The following is a 19,749-nucleotide window of genomic DNA, read 5'->3' as shown; positions in this document are numbered from 1 at the left end:
TGAGCAAAGGAAGGAAGAAAGGAAGGAAGGAACAAACATGATGTTTGTATGTTTGTAATAAAAGCACCAGAGGAACAAAAACTCGGCTGGATTTGAACTCAGGACTTTCTTTCTGTGAAGCAACATTAAGAACAGAAACATGATGTGAGCAAGGTGAGCAGAGGTGACAGAGGCCGAGGGCGGAGCCAGGTGAGCTTACAGCTCAGGGTTCAACCCCCTGCTCTACCCTCCTCAGTGGAGAGCGTGATCCTCCTGCCACGTGTTTGTACTCAGGGGCCACGACTGAGAGCAGGAAGGCTGCACTGAGGGTCATTAACACCCCCCAAAAAATCACTGGCTGCCCTCTGACACACCTGGAGGCCATCGCCAGATCCTCCAGGTAAACCAGGGCCATCACAGGTGACCCCGCCCACCACCTGTTTGACCCACTGCTCTCTGGTCTGCGCCTCAGTCAGGTGCCACACCTCCAGACTCACTAACAGCACGGTCTGAGTGACCCTCATCACTCAGGACGCTCACACAGACTCTATTAACTCTTTGTACTGATTTCAAACACTCGTGCTCCTTTCTCCTGCTTTTTTATTTATTCCTGTTGTCTAATATGTCTGTTTCACTCCTGCACTGTTGCTGTTGAGCAGAATAAATTGTTGGTATAAGAGAACAAATCGTTTTGATTGACTTTTCAGACATGATTCAAACACGTCACCGGGTGAAGCTTCCTCTGGCCTGCTGTGACGTTCCACCTGTGCCTCAGGTGATCATTTTATCTCAATGCATCCTCCAGCGTCTGAGCCTCTCCGAGAGGCCGCCCAGCTGGCTCCTACAACTGCTGCTTCCTGCTGAAGGGAAAGCTTAACAGGAAGTGGATAAATCAGCACAACAGGAAGTAAGATTTTAGAGCCTCAGCAGGCTGGACGAGCACAGGCAGCAGTTTGAGACGTTTGAACACACTGATCAATCACTCAGATCATGAGTTCACAGGACACGAGAGAAATGATGGGAGTATTATCGGGCTGTTCTAAAAGCTCCCTGAAACGTCTTCAGTTGAACCAAAATGCCACAGCAGGCGTTTTTCTTCTCATTGGCTTCCTGTTAACTGCAGATTTTTTTCACATGTAGTCCTGAACATTAAAGACCTCACAGTTCCTCGTCAACCTAATAAAGGACGTCTTTCTCAGACTGCTGATTCATTTGTGGTTTCGAGAGTTTCTAAAAGTAGAACAGGAGGCAGAGCCTTCGGTTTTGAGGAGCTGCTGCAAAGAAACCCCGACTGGGGGAGATCAAGAATAAGACCCCGATGACCCAAAGCAGGTGTGTGCGACCCTTTGGAGCAGATCTCAGGTGAATTCAGGAAGTTTGTGCTGAACAAACCTGAGCGTGTTCTGTCGGGGACTGAAAACAGAAACTGGAGGTCACACAGCTGCTCCTAAAACCTCAGAGGAGACGAGCTCAGGTGAGTCACTGCTTGCATCACGTTGTCTGTGTGAGAGAGTCACTGTACAGCCAGAAGTATGTGGACATGTTTGTATTCTGGGTAAACTGTGTGAATGCAGCGCTGCATGACATCCATGCTCCTGTTGGCTGCATTTGAAAAGTTCTTCCTGGCTTTCAGAAGATAAATGAGATTCTTTTTCGATGCTTTAAATAGAGCCGGCCTGTAGCTTAAATGGGTCAGCAGCAAGCTGCTTGAGAAAATCATTTACAAAACAGCTTCCTGACATTAAACACTCACAACAGCTTGGAATACAACTCTACACCAACAGGATCCACGCCTCAGAGCCTGGTACGCTTTTCACAAAGGTGTCTGTTATACAGCAGGTGTGCATCCATCCACTCATTCATCCATCCGTCCATCCGACCAGCCATCCATCCAACTTCGATAGATCCATCCATCCATCCGACCATCCATCCGTCCATCCGACCATCCATCCATCCATCCATCCATCATCAATCCATCCATCCATCCGACCATCCAACCATCCATCCATCCATCCATCCATCCATCCATCCATCATCCATCATCCATCTATCCATCCATCCATCATCCATCCATCCATCCATCTATCCGACCATCTGACCATCCAACCGTCCATCCATCCATCCATCCATCCATCCATCCATCATCGATCCATCCATCCATCCATCTATCCGACCATCTGACCATCCAACCGTCCATCCATCCACTCATTCATCCATCTGACCATCCAACCGTCCATCCATCCATCATCGATCCATCCATCCGTCCATCCGACCATCCAACCATCCATCCATCATCGATCGATCCATCCATCTATCCGACCATCTGACCATCCAACCGTCCATCCATCCACTCATTCATCCATCTGACCATCCAGCCATCCATCCAACCGTCCATCCACCCGTCTGTCCGTCCGTCCGTCCACTCACTCTTCCATCTGACCATCCAACCATCCATCCGTCCATCCATCTTCTTCTGCTTATCCAATTATTTTCGTACCAGTAAAATGTGTGCCTTTTTAACTGTTATGTTCTCCATATTTTACACGTATTCTAATGTTTACTTTCTCAGCAACATTAACCACATCTGCAAAAGCTCCACTTTCTAATTTTCTAGGTTACTGCAAACATTTCCAGACTAAGTACCAAAGGAAAACATCTGCCGACATATGTGAGACCGGTCTGTAATGTCTCATTTAGGGTGATTAAAATCTCCAGCACCCTCTGCACTGAACAGAAATGTTTCACCGCATGTGGTGTTCAGTTTTTCAGCTGACAAACAGATGGGACTTTTGGATTTTACCCAAACTTCACCTCACACAGTAAATCCACAGTGCAGATATCACTGTGAGATTCCCGGGAATGCCATCCAACAATGAACCACTGCATCCTGTGAGTGTCTGCAGATGAAAATGTAAAAACCAGTATCTGAGACACATGAATTTTAAAAGCAAACATTTTGTAAGAGAGTTTGGAGAATTTGTGTCCCACTTTTAGGTTTTCTGGTTATTTGGAGGTGTTTCTTCTTCTGTTCTTCGTCTCTGGAGAAAACGCTAAAGATAAAAAAAAACCCAGAACAAAGCATCTTTAATCAATCTTTAACTTTCAGTAAGCAGAAAATAATCTTATCCCATGGGACTATTCATTTTTTATGTATTTCATTCCCTTTGAACCTACATACAGATTTATTCAACAAAAACGTGTCCAGTCGTTTCTACATCTCTGCTACCAGAAGCTTCCTGTGCATGATTTGCATCTTTGTCCACGAGGCCTTCTTCTGTGCACATTATCCTGTCAAAATATACATTTTAAATTTAACATCAGATGGTTGCACATTAGGTTTGGGGGGAGAGTTTCTGGATCTTGTACTCATGACAATCTTTGTTCCGTCCTCAGAGTGACTTTGTCTGCTTCCTGAAGATGAAAATAAATGTAAAAGATCACTTTTCAGTAGCTCCAGCGTTACAGAGACATGAGGACGCGCAGCGACTTCTACACAGAGATGTCACATTTAAATCCTGCTTTCGATTTTTATGGACGTGTTCTCACAATTTTTTGGTCACACTTTGTACGACCTGCTTTCCACAAGGATCTTTACTCAGATTTCACTGGTGAGTCTTTATGTCCAGCTTTTAACTCGTGGTAAAAATTAGAGATGTGCATCCCTCGTTAATTTAAACATGTAGCAATTATACTTCTACATATTACTTCTACAAGGACTTTGATTTAACTTGTCAACTATTCAGACTGAATATTGAACTGTTAGCTCACAATAAACTTCTACACGGACTGTGAACCATCATCAGTCATCGTACGGTTGAATCCTGCTCTCTGCTCTGTTTTCAGTAAAGACAAACGTGTGCTGACAGCTTCTTTTCAGAGTTTCCTCCATCTTGATAACAACGCTCAGCCATGACACGTGCTGCACTTCTGTTGCCATGGAAACCGCATCCAAACGGATAGAGGGGTCACGTACCTGGGGCGCTTACCGTTTTCATTTTGTCCTCTAAAATCTCATTTTTTCCACCGTAATCGAGCGGAGCGCTCTTCCTCACTCCCGACGTGCGACACACGGCGAAAACCACGAAGGCGTGAGGCCGAGTTCGTCTCTGGCACACGGAGATGTCAGAGATTTATGAGCAAACGCTGACACGTCGATCAGGCCACCCAGTGCAAATTTATCAGAGAGGGAGAGGCGAGAGGGGGGAGGAGGTGAGGAGAGGGGGGTGAGACCTGTCAGATGGTGAAAAGGGCAGAGATGACGACTCTAAACAACGGCTCGCCATCTGCTTTCTGACAACACAAAGACTTCTCATGGTCGGCTTCTTTCTGAATGACGCCCTGCAGAAAGAGTCAGAAAACCGTCCTTCAGCGGCGCCGCTTCCTGAGCCGGCGCCTCGCAGCCTCGACGTGCCACATGCACCGCCATTAGAAAAGTTTGTTTTCAGTCAGACAGCGCAGAGACTAGATTCTTTTTACTGAACTGTTTACTACAACGAAGGCTGAAGCCAGATTAGAAAAGGAGCAAACGAAGGCTTTTAAAACGATTTTCAGCCATAATCTTAACCTGACACTGGCTGTGACGGCGCCCACTCGTGGAACCTTCTTGAATCCTCGACAGTGTTTTGAGACCAAACATGATGAGAAAAGTTGGATATCTTGTAACGTACTGGGCCTGTGACCTGGTATTTGTAATTACATTATTTGATTATTGTTGTTCATGGTTTTGGTTTTGGTTAGGGATTCAGCCTGTGTTCCCGTGTCTACTCTGTGCTTGACCCGTGTCCCACGTTTCATGTCATGTTGTCTCATGTTGCGTGTCTTGAGTCTGAGTTCGGTCTGTGTGTTTCCTGTTTTATTTTGATAGTCCTTCTCCTACATCAGCGTATCTAGTTTTGCCTCCTGTCTCGTTGGGTCTGATTAGTCCCCGCTGTTGTTCCCACCTGTTCCCCATCCTGCTCGTGTTTCCCTCTGCCTGTCATCGTGTATTCGATGTGAGTTTTCCAGCAAGCTGCCGTTTTGAGTTTTTTCCTTCGCCTTGCGTCGTGCACATGGGTCCTCGCCCTGCCTGCCACACAGCACAACCACGACAGATATGACTGAGAAACAAAAATCTTCTTTTTTAATCGTCCCTTTGGCTCCAACTGGACCATAATTTACAAAACGAACACGATTTTATAAAGTAAGAGCTGTTATATTCACTGCCAGCAGGGGGAGACTCCTCCCAAAAAGAAGTCTGAAGAAATGGGAGACAACGCTGCTGCTCTATGATCTATGGCTCTATGATGCTATTTATTATGGTCCCCGATGTTACCAGCATCCATCTGGCCCTTCTGGATTCAAAACACTGGTGGCCACTAGAATACTTCACCTCGCCCGTGTCGGCTGTTTGCTGACATAAAACAGACGTAACAGACGGAGGTATGATGGCGAGACGCACCAGCCTGGCTTCATGGACACTCAAGTTTGTTGGCGTTCCAAAGAAAAACCTTTCCTGCCTCCTGAGCTCTGAAGCTTTATTTATTTATCACTTAGTTATGAGACTCAATCTTCCCCTTAAACAAACAGGATTCATTTATCTTCTTTATGAATCCTCAAAATCCTCGGTGCTCGCCCTGTCCGAGTAAACCATGAGCCCTTCACTGTGAGCATGTCTCTGGGTAACACCTCCAGCTAAACACCGCTGACAACAGCTGAGGGCAGAAGATGGATTGGGGGGCTGCAGCTATCCTTTATTAGAAGGACTTTCAGGAGATAACACGGACAAAGAGGAGCATAAGCAGGCGGCGGCGTGGGGGGCGGCACCTGAGATTGAGCAGCACGCTCCAGATTGATCCAAACGGTAAAAACAGCTGAGAGCTACGAGCTCAAATGTGTGAGAGTAAACATGCAACAGCACCAAAGGTCTATGGACATCTGAGGGCACAAATATTAACAGCTCATCACAGCAATAATTCAATTTTATTCATATAAACCAAATCACAACAACACTCAAAGCTCTTTATGGTGGAAGGTACGGACGCTTTAATGACACAGAGAAAACCCAGTGTTGGTGACGGCGGGGAGGAAAAACTCCCTTCTAACAGGAACGAATCCATCTTCATGGGCGTGAATGTCGTGGTCATTTTGGCTTTTTGATCATCTTCTTTAATCTGTTCTTTTCCTGGACTGGAACGACTGTACAGCTTACACGGTTTTAAAAAGCAGGAATTTGGTCCACAAATATGAAATTAGTGTAGATTTCTCTTCTCCACACAGCATCGACATACAGCCCCACTAACAACCACCAACAATAATTCTGTCTGCATATATAACCACGCTGAGCTGGTTTCTGGGCACAGACCTGAGTTTTGAGGCCACAAATGTTAATTCAGCCATATTCAAACACACATCAGAAGTGGTTTTGGAATCAGGCTAACAATAAATGTTCCTCCCCGACCTCCACGCTGTTAAATCACTTGTGAACTACAGTTAAAAGCCGAATCTGTACCAGAGAACAACCATCTTTAAATGAACTTAACCAATTCTCCTGGTCAGTGACAGTGTTGCTTTATCATTACGAGTCTTTTGGTTTATGGTTCTGTGTTTCTGGCTCTAGTAGTTCTTTGTTCTGGGATTTTAGTTCTTACGTTTTGTTTCTGTGTTCCCTTTGATCGGTGTCAAGTCCGTGCCTCTTCCTGTTGTGTTTCCTGTTTTATTTTGATAGTTCCTGTTTGCACTGGTCGTGTCCAAATTCATGGGCTGCTTCCTCCTGAGGCCACATTTGTAGACCGATTACATCACAGCGACGCGCCGAAGGCTGTCCAAATTCGTAGAGTCCTCCATGCAGCCGATAAATGCGTCCTCCTTTTCCCCGAATTTGAAGGATGGGTCGGGTGTGTCCTTCGTGGCCTACCATATCCCAGAATTCATAGCGCGGCCCAGCCAAACTCCAGTTTCCAACAATGGCGGCCGCTACTAAGTTTTAAAATTACTCTTATTAATCTTTCTGGGTCACAAAATTAACTTTTAACATATTTTCAGGCGAGAAAGTAGCTGTGTAAACATCAAATATCTGCTCGGTTTATCAAGATATCACATATTTGCAAAAGTGCTTCGACGTTTTCAGAGACGTCTGTTACCCACCAGCTCGATAGCTCGCCGGGAGCTCGAGGGTCACTGAAGCCGCCGAGAACGGCACAACTCCCGGCACATCATGTTCAGATCACCGCGGACTTTCGCTACTCAGGTTAAACGTAATATATAAGTCACTTAGACAACCTAAAATGTTGTTGTTGGGCTTTTTTCAGTGTTTTGTTTGTTCGTGAGTAAATCGGTTTGGCTGAGATTAAAGTTATTAGATTAGATAAAATAAAACTTTATTAATCCCCCGGGTGGTTTTTACACAGCTGACTAAACATTAAACAGAAAACTGATTAAACAGAAGTGTGAGACGGTCAAGAGTTTACTCCAGTGTCCTGTTATATTTTAGATAGCAAGGAGCAGACGGCGAGTTTATTAAACTCCACCGAGACAGCGGTGACGCTACTCTGAAGGCTAGACCGTCCCATTTCCCCAGCCGTTTACTTCCGGCCTACCCGACCTTCTGAGGACCCGGCCCACGTAGACCGCGAAGGCCGGGTCCTCAGGAGGATGCAGCCCATGAATTTGGACACGACAAGTGTGTTTGGTTTTGCTTCCCTTGTCCTGTTCGGTCTAAGTTCTCCCAGCTGTGTGTCCCTGCTGTCTCCCGTTCCCTGATTACTCTGGTGTCTATTTAAGCCCTGTGTCATGTTGTACCCTCATATCCGTCTGTGTTCTGTGTCCTTGTTATGATTCCAGTCTAGTTAGTTTTCTGTTTGTTTGCCGCTGAGTTTACGTTGGCCGTCTTGGGTCCTGCACTTGGGTCCTGCCTGCCGCACACAGACCGTGATAATTGTGCTGAGGTGGACAAAAATCCCGACAGAAGTCTGGTCAAGGTGCAGCTTCCTAATGAACGTTTAAACAAATATTAGCTGTACGTTCACTCTGACCCCGTTTGCTTTAGAGAAAATCCAAAATAATGAAAAATTAATGTTTTAAAAATCAATTCTTGTTTTATGATCATTAAAGATTCCCGCAAAGGAAAATAAATGTTCAAAGAAATCATTAAAAGCATAAATTTACCGTGACATTCATGCCCATTACGAGTGGATGTAAACATGTGACCAGTCTCAGCGTTCGTCCACTTTCTCACAGGAAGTTTCTGTCACTTTAATGTAAATCTGACCCACAAACAGTCCTTTGAGTCCCAAAGTGACAGAGATAAAGTCCTCAGAAGGTCTAACACGATGACGCGTCCTCACAAACATGGAGATTCGACCACAGACACAAAAACGCACTCTGCTGCTGAGTTTGGGCTGTCGGATTCTGGTTTGGAGATGACAGAAAGATGGAAGGACAGCATGCTGCATCCCTGTGTGTGTGTGTGTGTGTGTGTGTGTGTGTGTGTGTGTGTGTGTGTGTGTGTGTGTCGACCAGTCATGTGTTCAGTCACTGAGGTGAGGAGTCAGAGACGTGATAAACATGAAGGCGGTGAGGATTTCTCAGGTCCTGCCGTCATCCTCTCTGGCTGGACTGGAGAGTGTTTGTTTGTACTTGTATTACTGACTCTGTGGGGACTTAAGTCTGGTGGACACATTGTGGGGGCACGTCTGGTTTTGGGGACAAAGAGCGAGTCCCTATAAGTGCAGGTGCATCTTAGGATGAAGACTGTGTTTAAGGGTTATCCTCCTGATGATGAATGTACACGACTGTAACGTCAACTTGATGATGAAGGCATGACTGTGTGTGTGTGTGTGTGTGTGTGTGTGTGTGTGTGTGTGTGTGTGTGTGTGTGTGTGTGTCAGGGTTGGCGAGGAAGCGACAGAGCGTGACCGATAGAAAACGAGAGGCGTGATGAGATGGAGGTAGATGCAGATAGGACAGAGATAGAAGAGATATGTTATCAGTACTCGTGTCAGGTATTTCCTGTGTCTCCATCTGAGCTGATTACTAACCTCAGATCTGAGCTGATTACTAACCTCAGATCTGAGCTGATTACTAACCTCAGATCTCTACATCAGCACCAATAATAAGGTGTGATTACAAGTATTTCAGCATAGTCAGAAAAACTCCTTTACTCTTGTTTATATCTCTGAATCCTAAACTTCCTGTGATACTGCAGCTGCAAGCGATCCATGCAGGTTAACACAGCATTCACCCCCCCGGTCCTCCTGTCCTGGGACACTTCAGGGCAACAGTCAACCCACTTTTACTTACATAGCACCAAATGACAACAGTAATCACCTCAGGGTGATTTATATTGTGAGATAAGGGGGCTACAATAATACAGAGAAAACCCCAAAAATCAGACGCCCCCTGCTGGGCAAACACTTGGTGACAATGGAAAAGAAAAACTCCTTTTCAACAGGAAGAAAGCTCCACCAGAACCAGACTCGGGGAGGCGTGGCCATCTCAAAGGGGCGTGGTCTCTGTGACTGACAGATGGATGGAGGGCAGGCAGCTGTAGCTGTTACCTGCCTGCAGTTGAAAGTATTTAATATAATTGTCCAATGAAATCCCTGCTGTGTGGTTAACTGTACAAACACGCTACCAAAGACGTCCATGCTCCAGTTTTCTGATAGAAATTCTCCCGTTTTACTGAGTTAGCAGAAGTTTGCAAGTATCTGCACGCACACAGGCACGAGGCTGATGGATAGAAGTCTTGCTAGTATTAGCAAATGCATTACTCCACGCTCTCATCCTTATCAGTTCTTTCTAATAATACAACGAGGGAGCCAAATGTTAATGTTTGTCATGTGAAAATTACATTTTTGGGCTCCACTCATTATCAACATCATGAAGCAGGAAGTCTTTGGAAGGGAAGTTTTTTCTTTGTTAGAGCTCAGAAGAACTGGGTGCTGCCCCTCAGCAGGCTTCCAGTAACTGACCAATCACAGTAAAGCATGTTTTTAGGGAGTTGAGCGAACAACAGGAGCTAAAATGATTGTTTCGAGATGAACCGTGCACTATAACAAGGATAGGAACTGTTTTAAACTCTGAATCATCCAAAGCTGGTCCATGGATACGCTTTAATAACAGATGTTACTCGATTTTGACCATCTCATAAATGACTGTCTGACACACACAAGTGTTTTTTATTAAAGATCCGGCCACGTTAAGTGCACATGAAAGACGTCAGATTGACTCTCTGTGAATCAGAGCCGCTTCAGCTCGGACAGGAAGGACAAAGACGCTACATTCAGCTCATGAAAGGCTCGCGGCTGCAGTCTCCAGCTGCTGAACGCATCCTGAGCACAGGTTTGGTGTCTCTTCTTATCTGTGACGTATTTAATTATGTGGTTTGTTCAAAGGGAAGACGCATTTACGACTGACAGCTCACCACACAAAGAAAATCTTTGTGATGACGACAAGCAGCTGAAGGAAACCAGTGAGACCAGTTCATGTTCTCACATCTTCTTCTGCTGGAACTATTTCTCCCGCAGCCTCAAAGCAACGAGCCGCAGCTCAATCCCACTGAGCTCATGTGACGGGAAGGAGGCGGCTCTGTTCGCCGAGCTCGCTCCACACAGACGTGAATGAGTGTACCGTCAGCTGATTCACCGTCTCTGCTAACATCCACAGACATCCTCGCACAAACAGGAGGAAACAAAGCCTGAGAGCAGGAAGAAGAGCTGAAAACAGCGAAGAAGAGATAAAATCCTGAGGGTGAGGACGACAGCACAAATATAGAGTGATACAGAGCATACACCTGAGCAGTTTCATGGTCCCTCATGGAAGAACTTTCATCAGCACCCTTATTTCCCCGGGGTCGCCACAGCAGATTGATCCACGTGTTTGATTTGGCATAGATTTCCCCCCAGAGGCTGTTTCTGATGCAATTATCCCAGTTTGGAACCAGCACTAGTGGTACATCAGCTCGTCAAATACCGAGGGTGGGTTTGCATCTTCTCTCTAACCAGGAATCGAGCGTAGGCTCTGAACCCTCACAGAGTCAGGGCCTCTGAGTTCTGCCAGTGCGATATAATCAAATTAAAAATGCTCCAAAAGGCTCAAACAGCACAAACAAGGTCCAAAGATCCAGTTCATAAAACACCCGAATTTTGTTTGACTCTGTCTTTAATCACACAAACGGTTTGATTACGTGAAGCCAATACTGTCAGTAACTGTAGGTGATCGGCAGGTCGAACAGGTTCTGCATCGACTAAAATTAATGTTGCCACAGTAACAATGACTCGTGTTTCCTATTGTTGTAATTCTTCTGTTATTCAGTTTAATGGAAATATTTTCAGTTTATCAGCATCAAAGTTTTCCATGGTTTAAATATTTGTTGCAAATTGATGAAGTAAAAAAATGCTCTTCCTTTTTCTGCCTCAGACCAGTCTGACCTCTGACCTCTGAGCCTCCTACGTCCCACGAGCCGCTCTGGGAAGCCTGGAAACAGACCTCCAAATCCTGCACCTTGCACGGCCACTCGAGCCACAACACAGCGTCTGAAGACAACGGTCTGAGTGAGCTCAGACGAAGTTCAGTTAAAGCTGCTCGGTGGCAGGAGCTGAACAGGTGGGTGATCTCTGATCACTAATCAGCCTGATTGATTTTACTGCTCACAGACTGAAGCACATCTGCTGAAGAGCTACAGTGCAAGCATGTACAAACCAATATCGCCATCTAGTGTCCGTCTGCAGAACTGTTTGTGTCCTGCAGCTTCAGCACTGCTCTGTGTCCTTTTTCATGCTTCAGTTTTTATTTTTTTACTCATTTTTAAATTCATTTTGTTTGTCTTAATGTCCCTTTATCACTAATTTTACTTATTACTCTAAATATGTTCTCTATGTAACCTATTTTCTACACTAAAGCATATATATGTATGTATTTATTGACAGTGTTAAATAAATGTAATTTTTTTTATCCAACAATCAAATCTAATTGGGCAGCAAAAACATCCAGATGCCAACAAGATGAATCAAAGCTACTCACAGCTTCTCTCCATCTGCAGCTTTGGCATCCTGAACCAGAAAAACCGAACCAAAACTTCCTCGGCCCAGATTCTGCAGGATGCTGTATCGCTTAGCAACCAGACCACCGCCTCCGGGGGTCAAAGGTTGGCCGGCTGCCACCTCCTGGAACCGAGGCATCCTATCAGCTCACCTGTGGAATAAGAAGAGGTGACGGAGAGCTCAGAGTCACTAAAAGCGCAGTTCGACTTCCCTGAATGGAAAAATGATATCCATGTATTACGTCTGTGTGTTCACACTGGCCCTCCACAGTAATTCACTGGTCCAGTGTTCCACGACCAGGACGAAATACGTGTCAGTGGGATTAAGGAGGTCCTCAAGTGTTCCTTCCACCGCCCGACAATGTCCTCAGTCCTAATCAGTAGCGCTACAGCCGCAATATACACAGTGCAGGTAGAGCCCCGCTTTCCCCTCCCGAGTCGCCTGATGGTTATCAGCTGCCTCCAAAGTCCCACAGGCTAACCAAGCCTGATAAGACTCCTTCTTTAGCGTGATGGTTCCTTTTACCTCTGCCAGAGATGGGAGTCTCCCGGACTGTGGGCTCTGCTAGGCGTTTCCAGCGTACCCTCACTACACATTTAGGCACATTGGGTCTATCCAACATCCTCCTTGGCCACCTGATCCAACCCACTGCATCTAGTTGAAACCTCTCAACCTCACGCATAAGCTCACGCTCCTTCCACACCAGACAGGTGACGTTTCATGTCTCGGTAGCCGGGCATTGGTCTACCAGGGTCTCCACCCTTGGTCGCCACCCAGCACACTGCATGCAACTACTAAGCCACCTTCTGAGGGTGGTGGGCCTACAGGATTGTGAGCCCAAGTCCTTTCTTTGGGCTGTGCGGGGGGCTGGGCCACATGAACTAAGATCCGGCCACGAGGCACCCTGCCTGGCTCCAGGGCGGGACCCCGGCAACCCTATCTCGGGCACGTTGAACTGTTTCCTACGCTTTTCACTCATAAGGGTTTCTGAATAGCTCTTTGTCTGGTCCTTCGCCCAGGACCAATTTGTCATTTGACAACATAGCCCCTGGGATTCCTGGGATACACAAAACCCTCCACCACGATGAGGTAGCGATTCACAGAGGGGATCATAGATTAATTTCTAAAGACAGAGTAAAATAAAATCACAGATGTGGTATTTCTTTCATCCTGAAAAGAAAAAGAAACCAAAAAAGTCTAAAAAACATTTTTGCTAACATGAAAAGACAGGGGAACATCAAATCCATCCCAGAGTGAGAGAAGTGAAGCAGAAAACTGTTAAGGCTTTCATCACAGGAGTTATTTTATTTTGAAAACATTTCAGGAAATTGGTTTTATTTTGAAAATGTGACCGGACCCATAAATGCACACACTCAATCGCTTTGTCCGTTAATGGAACTCGGGACCAGTATCATGTCTTTTTTAAACAACTGTTTTCTCGAGGTTAAAACATGCGCGGGATGGAGGACACGGCAACCGGAAGCTGTTCAGCTGTTTGTATCCGCTGATTTAATAAGCTCGTTTGTTCCCGTAAAACCGACGGCAGAGAAGAAAAAAGGAGAAAAAGAGCTAAAAATGTCCGATAGTGAAGTTCTGAGGATCTCGGTGAGTAGCGGAAAAGCTGCCGCGTCATCTCGCGATATTTGGGTTTTAAAATGAACCATTGAACCAGGTAAATAAACTGGAGCGATGATATGTTGTGTTGTTTACCTGCAGCAACTCTGGATGGCGGACTTCCGTGTTTCCATGGAAACTAAAGACAACGAACGCGCAGGCGCACTGACAAATGCAGGGGAGGAGCTTACATCAGGAGCTCTCACCAGGTGTTCTCACATTGTTTACTTCCTGCGACCAATCTGCTGCTTCCTCTGTGGTCACATGAAGCTGAAGCAACACAAACTGAATATATTGCATACCGTTACCTCCCCTCCACCATTAACAAATGGTTCAGCCCATGGCCGGACGGCTTTCCTTCTTGCTGTCAGTAGCATTTAACCTGACATAGCAACAAGCTGCGTTGAAAGGCCTTCAAACTATACATCAGTTTTCACATTTTATTTTTCGGCCAAGAATTAGAATAAAAATATATATAAGCGATGCTTTTCTCTGAATTCTATCGATACGTTTGTGCTGCAAGAAATTGTTAAAAAGCGAAGCATTTTTCTAAGGACGGCATAAAAAACAGTAAAGAAAGAAAAATGCTGCCTCTTTCCTATTGGTTGAAAAATGTACCATGTCGACCAATTGAAAAAAACGACAACACGTGGTTGTTTAGGAAGAGAGAGAGAGAGAGGGCGGGATTTGTGATGTTTAGCGAGTTGGGATTGTGTTGTGTAGTGTGTTGTGTGTCAGTGAGAGCACTAATGACTGTGACAAAGGCTGCAGTGCAAACACTGTCTCCAGGTGGAAACAGGAGCAGTGATACACCTGCTGCTGTCAGGCCTGCAGCTCTGTCCCTGTGCTGTTCTCCTCTGTCTCCACAAACTAGTTTTGTTCACTGACACAAAGAATTTGTGCGGCATCTTATTGTGACACCTGTTTGTTCTCTCATTGTAGTTTCAGTAGTTTTAAATGTTTGTACAAAAACCTGTGGGATGCACTGACTTTTAGATAAATAGTTGTATAAAACTTTATTGTTGTGTGCATACGTTTTTAAAATGTGACCGTTTATATTTGCATTTCAACTTTAGTAAAATTATTCACTAAACATCTTTGTGGTTTTTACAGTAAAGCGAATATAACTATGACTAGGATTTGATGTTTCTGTGTGATTTCAGATCAGTTGTGTTACTACAGTATGTCAGTGAAAAACTCTGAGGTTGAGCTGAATGATACCAAACAAGGCGAGGTAACAAAAGATGTAAGGGTGAAACACAAAGTAGTGAAAAGTGAGCCCAGCTGTGTCCTCTCTGTAAAAAAGAATTCTGTAAAAAACAGAAAATGTCCTGGTAATTTTCCCTTTTTTATGGAAATTGACGGACTTTTCCGTAAATGATGAAACAATAAATTTCTTAAGTATTTACAGAATACTCTCTGTAAGATTTACGGACATTTCCTTCGGCTATAAAACTGAAAACTCTGTTCAGTATATTTTCTGTATTGTTAACTGATTTTTTCCATTAATAGAAAAAGTTTACAGGCACTTCTTTTTACTGCACCTCATTAAATGCACATTTCTACACAATTACAACCTAATACACCATTTAATCAAACATTTGTAAATTAAAACTTTGTAAATGAATCTGTGCTTAGTACACAACAACATTGGTACAGTTACTGTTAAATATTCTTTTATTCTCCTCAACTCAGAAACTATCCTAAAATATAATGACTGTCGAGATCGGCTGTGTGGCAGGAACGGTGGACCCAAAATGCAGGACTCTCAGAGACGCGACTTAAACTCAAAACGCAGCTTTTATTGCTGGAAAAACTCTTCATGAAAATAAACACTTATAAAAACCTCAAAGGTGAAACAATGTTTCAAATTTTAACATTTTTATTTCCTTGAAATCAGTTTGTCTTCATGTAAATGTCTTTATGTACATTCATTCAAGTGGCTCCAAAGTGTTTCCTTCAAACACTTGACAAATGTGATATTTAACGATATGCTAAGACTAAGACACAAATCAGACAAAAACAGATGCAGCGTGATCACAAACAGACACATGTTGGCTACATGTTGATGCTAAATGACTAAAATCACACGTGCAACACTTTCTACATATTTGACAACAGAAGAAAAACACAAACAAAGTTGGAATGTATTTTTGATTATTTTAAATTTTTATTTTATGCCAAATTAGATTTTTAGCATAATCAAGCACCAAATCACAAAGTCTCCTCCCTGTTTGTACTGTAAGGTCAAAACCCTACAGTACTACAGAGAACCCCAACAATCAAATGATCCCCCTCTGAGCAAGCACGAGGCGACTGTGGGGAAGAAAAACTCCCTTTAAGAGGAAGAAACTTCCGACGGAACCGGGCTCAGAAGGGGCGGCCATCCGCTGCGACCGGTTGGGGGGATGGAAATCAAAAAGGAGACGAGATGGCGTGAACTACAGTTGTTAAAATTTGGATTTGGTGCTAAAATTCTGCTTCAAGATGTTAAAAGAAGCAGGGCGGCGGGGAAAAGCCAGGATGGTCATTTCAATCATCTCTGGCTTTAGTGAACCACCTAAAGGGTTTTCCCAGAGTTTTTCCCAACGCTGAAAAAAACCTGGAAATTTTGGACTTTTTGGGAGGACTGGGGATGACTCCGAGGCGCATTCTTAGATGCTTTATCAGAGCCTCATCAAAAGACGCATCATCTGCCATCGCAGCCTTTAACACATTGTCTGGGGAGCCAAACTCCTTGATGAGGCATTTGGCCATTTTCTTGATGAACTTTTTCTTGTCATTCATCAGACTTGTGGCAGACTCTGTGCTGCTGAGTTCAGGCTGCATCACATCTCTCAGACGCTTGAGGACCGCGTCTACTTCTTTTGTAGTACATGCTGCCCTGGCAAAAAAGTGTTGAGTTGCAGGTTTTGATTTTCTGATGACTCTCATCATGAGGATAAGGGCGAGGTCACTGGAAATTTTCTCAGCATCAGAAGATGACACTGATACAGACCTCATCTCTGACATGTCAGAGGAATCCTTGAGTGAGCCTGAAACACTGGCAGAGCGTTTTTGGGGAGAAATGCTCCCAGACTTTGGTGTCTGACGTGTCTGATCAAGTTCCAGAGAGCATTTTTCTGGGGTAATGCTCCCAGATTTTGCTGTCTGATCAGGTGTCTGATCAGGTGCCTGAGAGCATTTTTCTGGGGTAATGCTCCCAGATTTTGCTGTCTGATCAGGTGCCTGAGAGCATTTTTCTGGGGTAATGCTCCCAGATTTTGCTGTCTGATCAGGTGTCTGATCAGGTGCCTGAGAGCATTTTTCTGGGGTAATGCTCCCAGATTTTGGTGTCTGATCAGGTGCCAGACAGCATTTTTCTGGGGTAATGCTCCCAGATTTTGTTGTTACAGGTAATGGAACAGATTCTCTTCCACTGCCATCTGAATCTGTGCTCCTTTCCTTTGTTGGCGTCTTTGTTCTTTTAATAATTTTCTGGATGTCTTCCACAACCACAGAAACCTTGTCCTCAATCAGTTGATCTTGGTTGTCGTTCTCCACCCAGAGTAAAAGCTTTTGCACAAACTTTACTACTTCGTCTTCTACGAGCACATAGAGGACTTCGGCAGAAAAGGGACGCTGTGATCCATGTGCTGGTTGTGGAGTCCTGGAGATGACAGTGTCAGACAGGGATCTACCCATTACAGGTTCGGGGACTTGATACAGTCGATCCGTCATAAGTAGATCAAATATTTTTGCCGTTAACTCCACAGTAAAATCTCTGGTTGCCCCACTAGTTAATTTCTCATATAACCGATTAACGTCTGATCTAATCGCGTCAAAGTCGACGGGAGAGGAACGTATGTACCGGAGCAGTGTGTTTCGGCTGGAAACCATGCTTTTATCAGAGGGCACTGTGCCACCTTTGGGGAACTTGAAAATGTTTTTTAGACAAACAAAAAAAATTCTGTTTGCCGTTATTACTTTTCTCAGCTCTTTTGTCATTTTTTCAAATTGTTTTCTCGCAAACATGGAAAAGCGCTGTTTGCGTGCTTTGAGCCAGGAGTGAGAGGTGGATGGCAAACATCTGGAGAAGAAGTCTCTCAGCTTGTTGATAATTAATCCTGCATTAAAGGCAGGACACCTCTCACAGTGCTCTTCACTGCTTACATCCATGTTGCCAGTTATCTCATTTACGATGTCAGCTGCAAACGCTTCTACTGGGGTTGGAGCTCGGAAACTTTGGCTTCCTGCAGCTCGTTTTATTTCCTCCTTTTCTGTTAGATGTTGACTGTTAGAGTCGTCCACATCTTTATCTGTCATCTCTCCATCTGAGCGTGATGACAGGATCACAGAAATCTCTGTGATTGCTGATTGCACGGACATCTTTGAATCCGTACTTTCTGTACCGGAATCAGAGCCGCTCGACGCGCACCGGCAGCGCAGCTTACGCGCTACATGCCTTTTAAGGCACGAGGCAGCGTGGCAAACCATGCGGTGCAGCTTTTTAATGTTACTACATTTGCCGCTGACATAAACGGCGGGGTCTTGCGGGAGATCGGGGCTTTCTCTAATGAGTTTGACCGTTGAGCTGACCTTTTTGGAGATCTCTTCCTCGACCATCCGTGTCAGCTCGTCAGCGCTCTCATGTCGCTGTTCCGGGACGTTAAGAGCGCCGGCGATGGCGGCTGAGATGGAGACTCCGAGGGACGGGCTTATTTTCCCCGCACCTGAAGGCTCCGGATCCTCCTTCGTCATGCCACCCTGAATAACAGGAAGGGCATTTTTGAGGATTGTGCTAGAGGCGATCTGAATGATTTCACAAATCATATCAGCGAGCACCGCTCGGACGCCTGAGTCGCATGTGCCACCTTCTATCACGCTCCACTGAGCTCCAGAGAGCCTTTCGAAGCACCTGTTGATAGGTGGCAAAATCTGGTCTGGTGTGACCACGACTGAATTATCATTTACACTGAGTGTTGACATGGTTGTATCGCACTTTAGATTTTCTGGGTTTGAGAGAACCGCTGGATAATTTCCTTGTTTGGGAGAACGCCGACTGTTGAACATTTGCAAACAGATGAGCAGTAATGTTTCTGTGTGAGAGCCCCTATTTAAGGCTTTCCCTGCCTGTGACGTGGCTGTGACGATCGAAGCAGAAGCTAATTCCTTTGATCTGCCAGTGACGTCACACAGAACGCACGAGCACACGGATAGAAGCCGCGCGCTCACCATATCCCAGGATTCACTGCGGCTGCGTCCCAGTTAAGAGACGCCACGCTTGAAGTACGCGCACTACGCGTACTACGTACGGCGCGTACTATAAGTACGAGAAGTGCGGAAGTGAGAGGCTTGTGAAATGTGACGGTCTAGTCTTCGTCGCGCTGTTCAGGTTGCCTAGCAACCATGATACTAACCGCGACAAACGTTACAGCTTTGTGTGACAGAAATGAAGGAGAAAAATGTTTTGTTGGTCATTCATTTTTGTCATGACATCACTTTGATTAGTTGAGTATCTGAGGCTGAGACCACAGGACTGCAAAACATGATTGTTGGGCTTCATTTCTGTACTGAACAGTTATTTAAAATTAGTTAGTAAATAACAATTAGCTAATGTTGGTCACGAGACTAAAATCATCTCACTGTGGTAATGTAAATATAATATGGCCAATATTATAGTATTGTCAGATTATTATGATATATATATATATCTATATCTATATATATATATATATATATATATATATATATATATATATATATATATATATATATAGATATATATATATAGATATATATATATATAGATATAGATATATATATATATAACCAAGTTAACGCTGAAAGTCTGAACATCACTAATGTCACATAACTTTGCCGTCATGTGGCCAATAGTAATGTTTTAATGTTCTTCGTTATTAAACATCGCACATAAATAAGTGACGTCATATTCAGTACTTACCTTTGACAGTTCGGCGTTTCAAATTTTAACATTTTTATTTCCTTGAAATCAGTTTGTCTTCATGTAAATGTCTTTATGTACATTCATTCAAGTGGAAGTACAGACGTACATGGCAGATCCTTTAATACCCCAGACATAGGATCCTCTCCACCTCTGAAGCAACCAGGAAGAACGCATCTCTACCATCTTGCGTTT

The 19,749-nt window shown here is 44.5% G+C and overlaps 2 protein-coding genes and 1 long non-coding RNA gene across 9 annotated transcripts in view; 1 reads left to right on the top strand and 2 right to left on the bottom strand.

The window, feature by feature from the left end:
* nek11 (NIMA-related kinase 11) overlaps positions 1 to 13,750 on the bottom strand; it is a 68,680-nt gene extending 54,930 nt beyond the window's left edge. For 2 of the 4 annotated variants that reach the window (XM_085177425.1, XM_085177424.1), the window contains exons 1-2: positions 13,707 to 13,744; positions 11,977 to 12,147 (exon numbers count right to left, since the gene is read on the bottom strand). In XM_085177425.1, the coding sequence (XP_085033551.1) occupies positions 11,977 to 12,134 (158 nt within the window). In that variant the 5' untranslated portion in view covers positions 12,135 to 12,147; positions 13,707 to 13,744. Of the gene's footprint in view, positions 1 to 11,976; positions 12,148 to 13,706 lie in introns of all 4 variants that reach the window. The other 2 variants (XR_014876867.1, XM_085177422.1) reach the window with 2 other exon arrangements.
* Positions 12,794 to 17,000, top strand: LOC146509194 (uncharacterized). Its single transcript, XR_014876868.1, has 2 exons — positions 12,794 to 13,601; positions 13,713 to 17,000. It is a non-coding gene; the product is annotated as an uncharacterized LOC146509194 (long non-coding RNA).
* LOC146509193 (uncharacterized) lies at positions 15,759 to 18,879 on the bottom strand. Of its 4 annotated transcripts, none has more exons than XM_085177419.1 (2): positions 16,769 to 18,879; positions 15,759 to 16,702 (listed from the first exon to the last, which is right to left on the bottom strand). In XM_085177419.1, exons 1-2 carry the CDS (start codon positions 18,825 to 18,827, stop codon positions 16,143 to 16,145), a joined length of 2,619 nt encoding a protein of 872 aa, XP_085033545.1. In that variant the 5' UTR covers positions 18,828 to 18,879; the 3' UTR covers positions 15,759 to 16,142. The 4 variants fall into 4 exon arrangements, with proteins under 4 accessions (XP_085033545.1, XP_085033544.1, XP_085033546.1 ...); XM_085177418.1 differs by having other exon boundaries at positions 15,759 to 16,768; positions 16,835 to 18,879; XM_085177420.1 differs by having other exon boundaries at positions 15,759 to 16,693; positions 16,769 to 18,877.
* Between the last annotated feature and the right edge of the window lie 870 nt (positions 18,880 to 19,749).

Source organism: Neolamprologus multifasciatus, chromosome 11, assembly GCF_963576455.1.
Source record: "Neolamprologus multifasciatus chromosome 11, fNeoMul1.2, whole genome shotgun sequence".
NCBI lineage: Eukaryota > Metazoa > Chordata > Actinopteri > Cichliformes > Cichlidae > Neolamprologus > Neolamprologus multifasciatus.
This window is presented reverse-complemented; position numbering and strand designations above follow the sequence as displayed.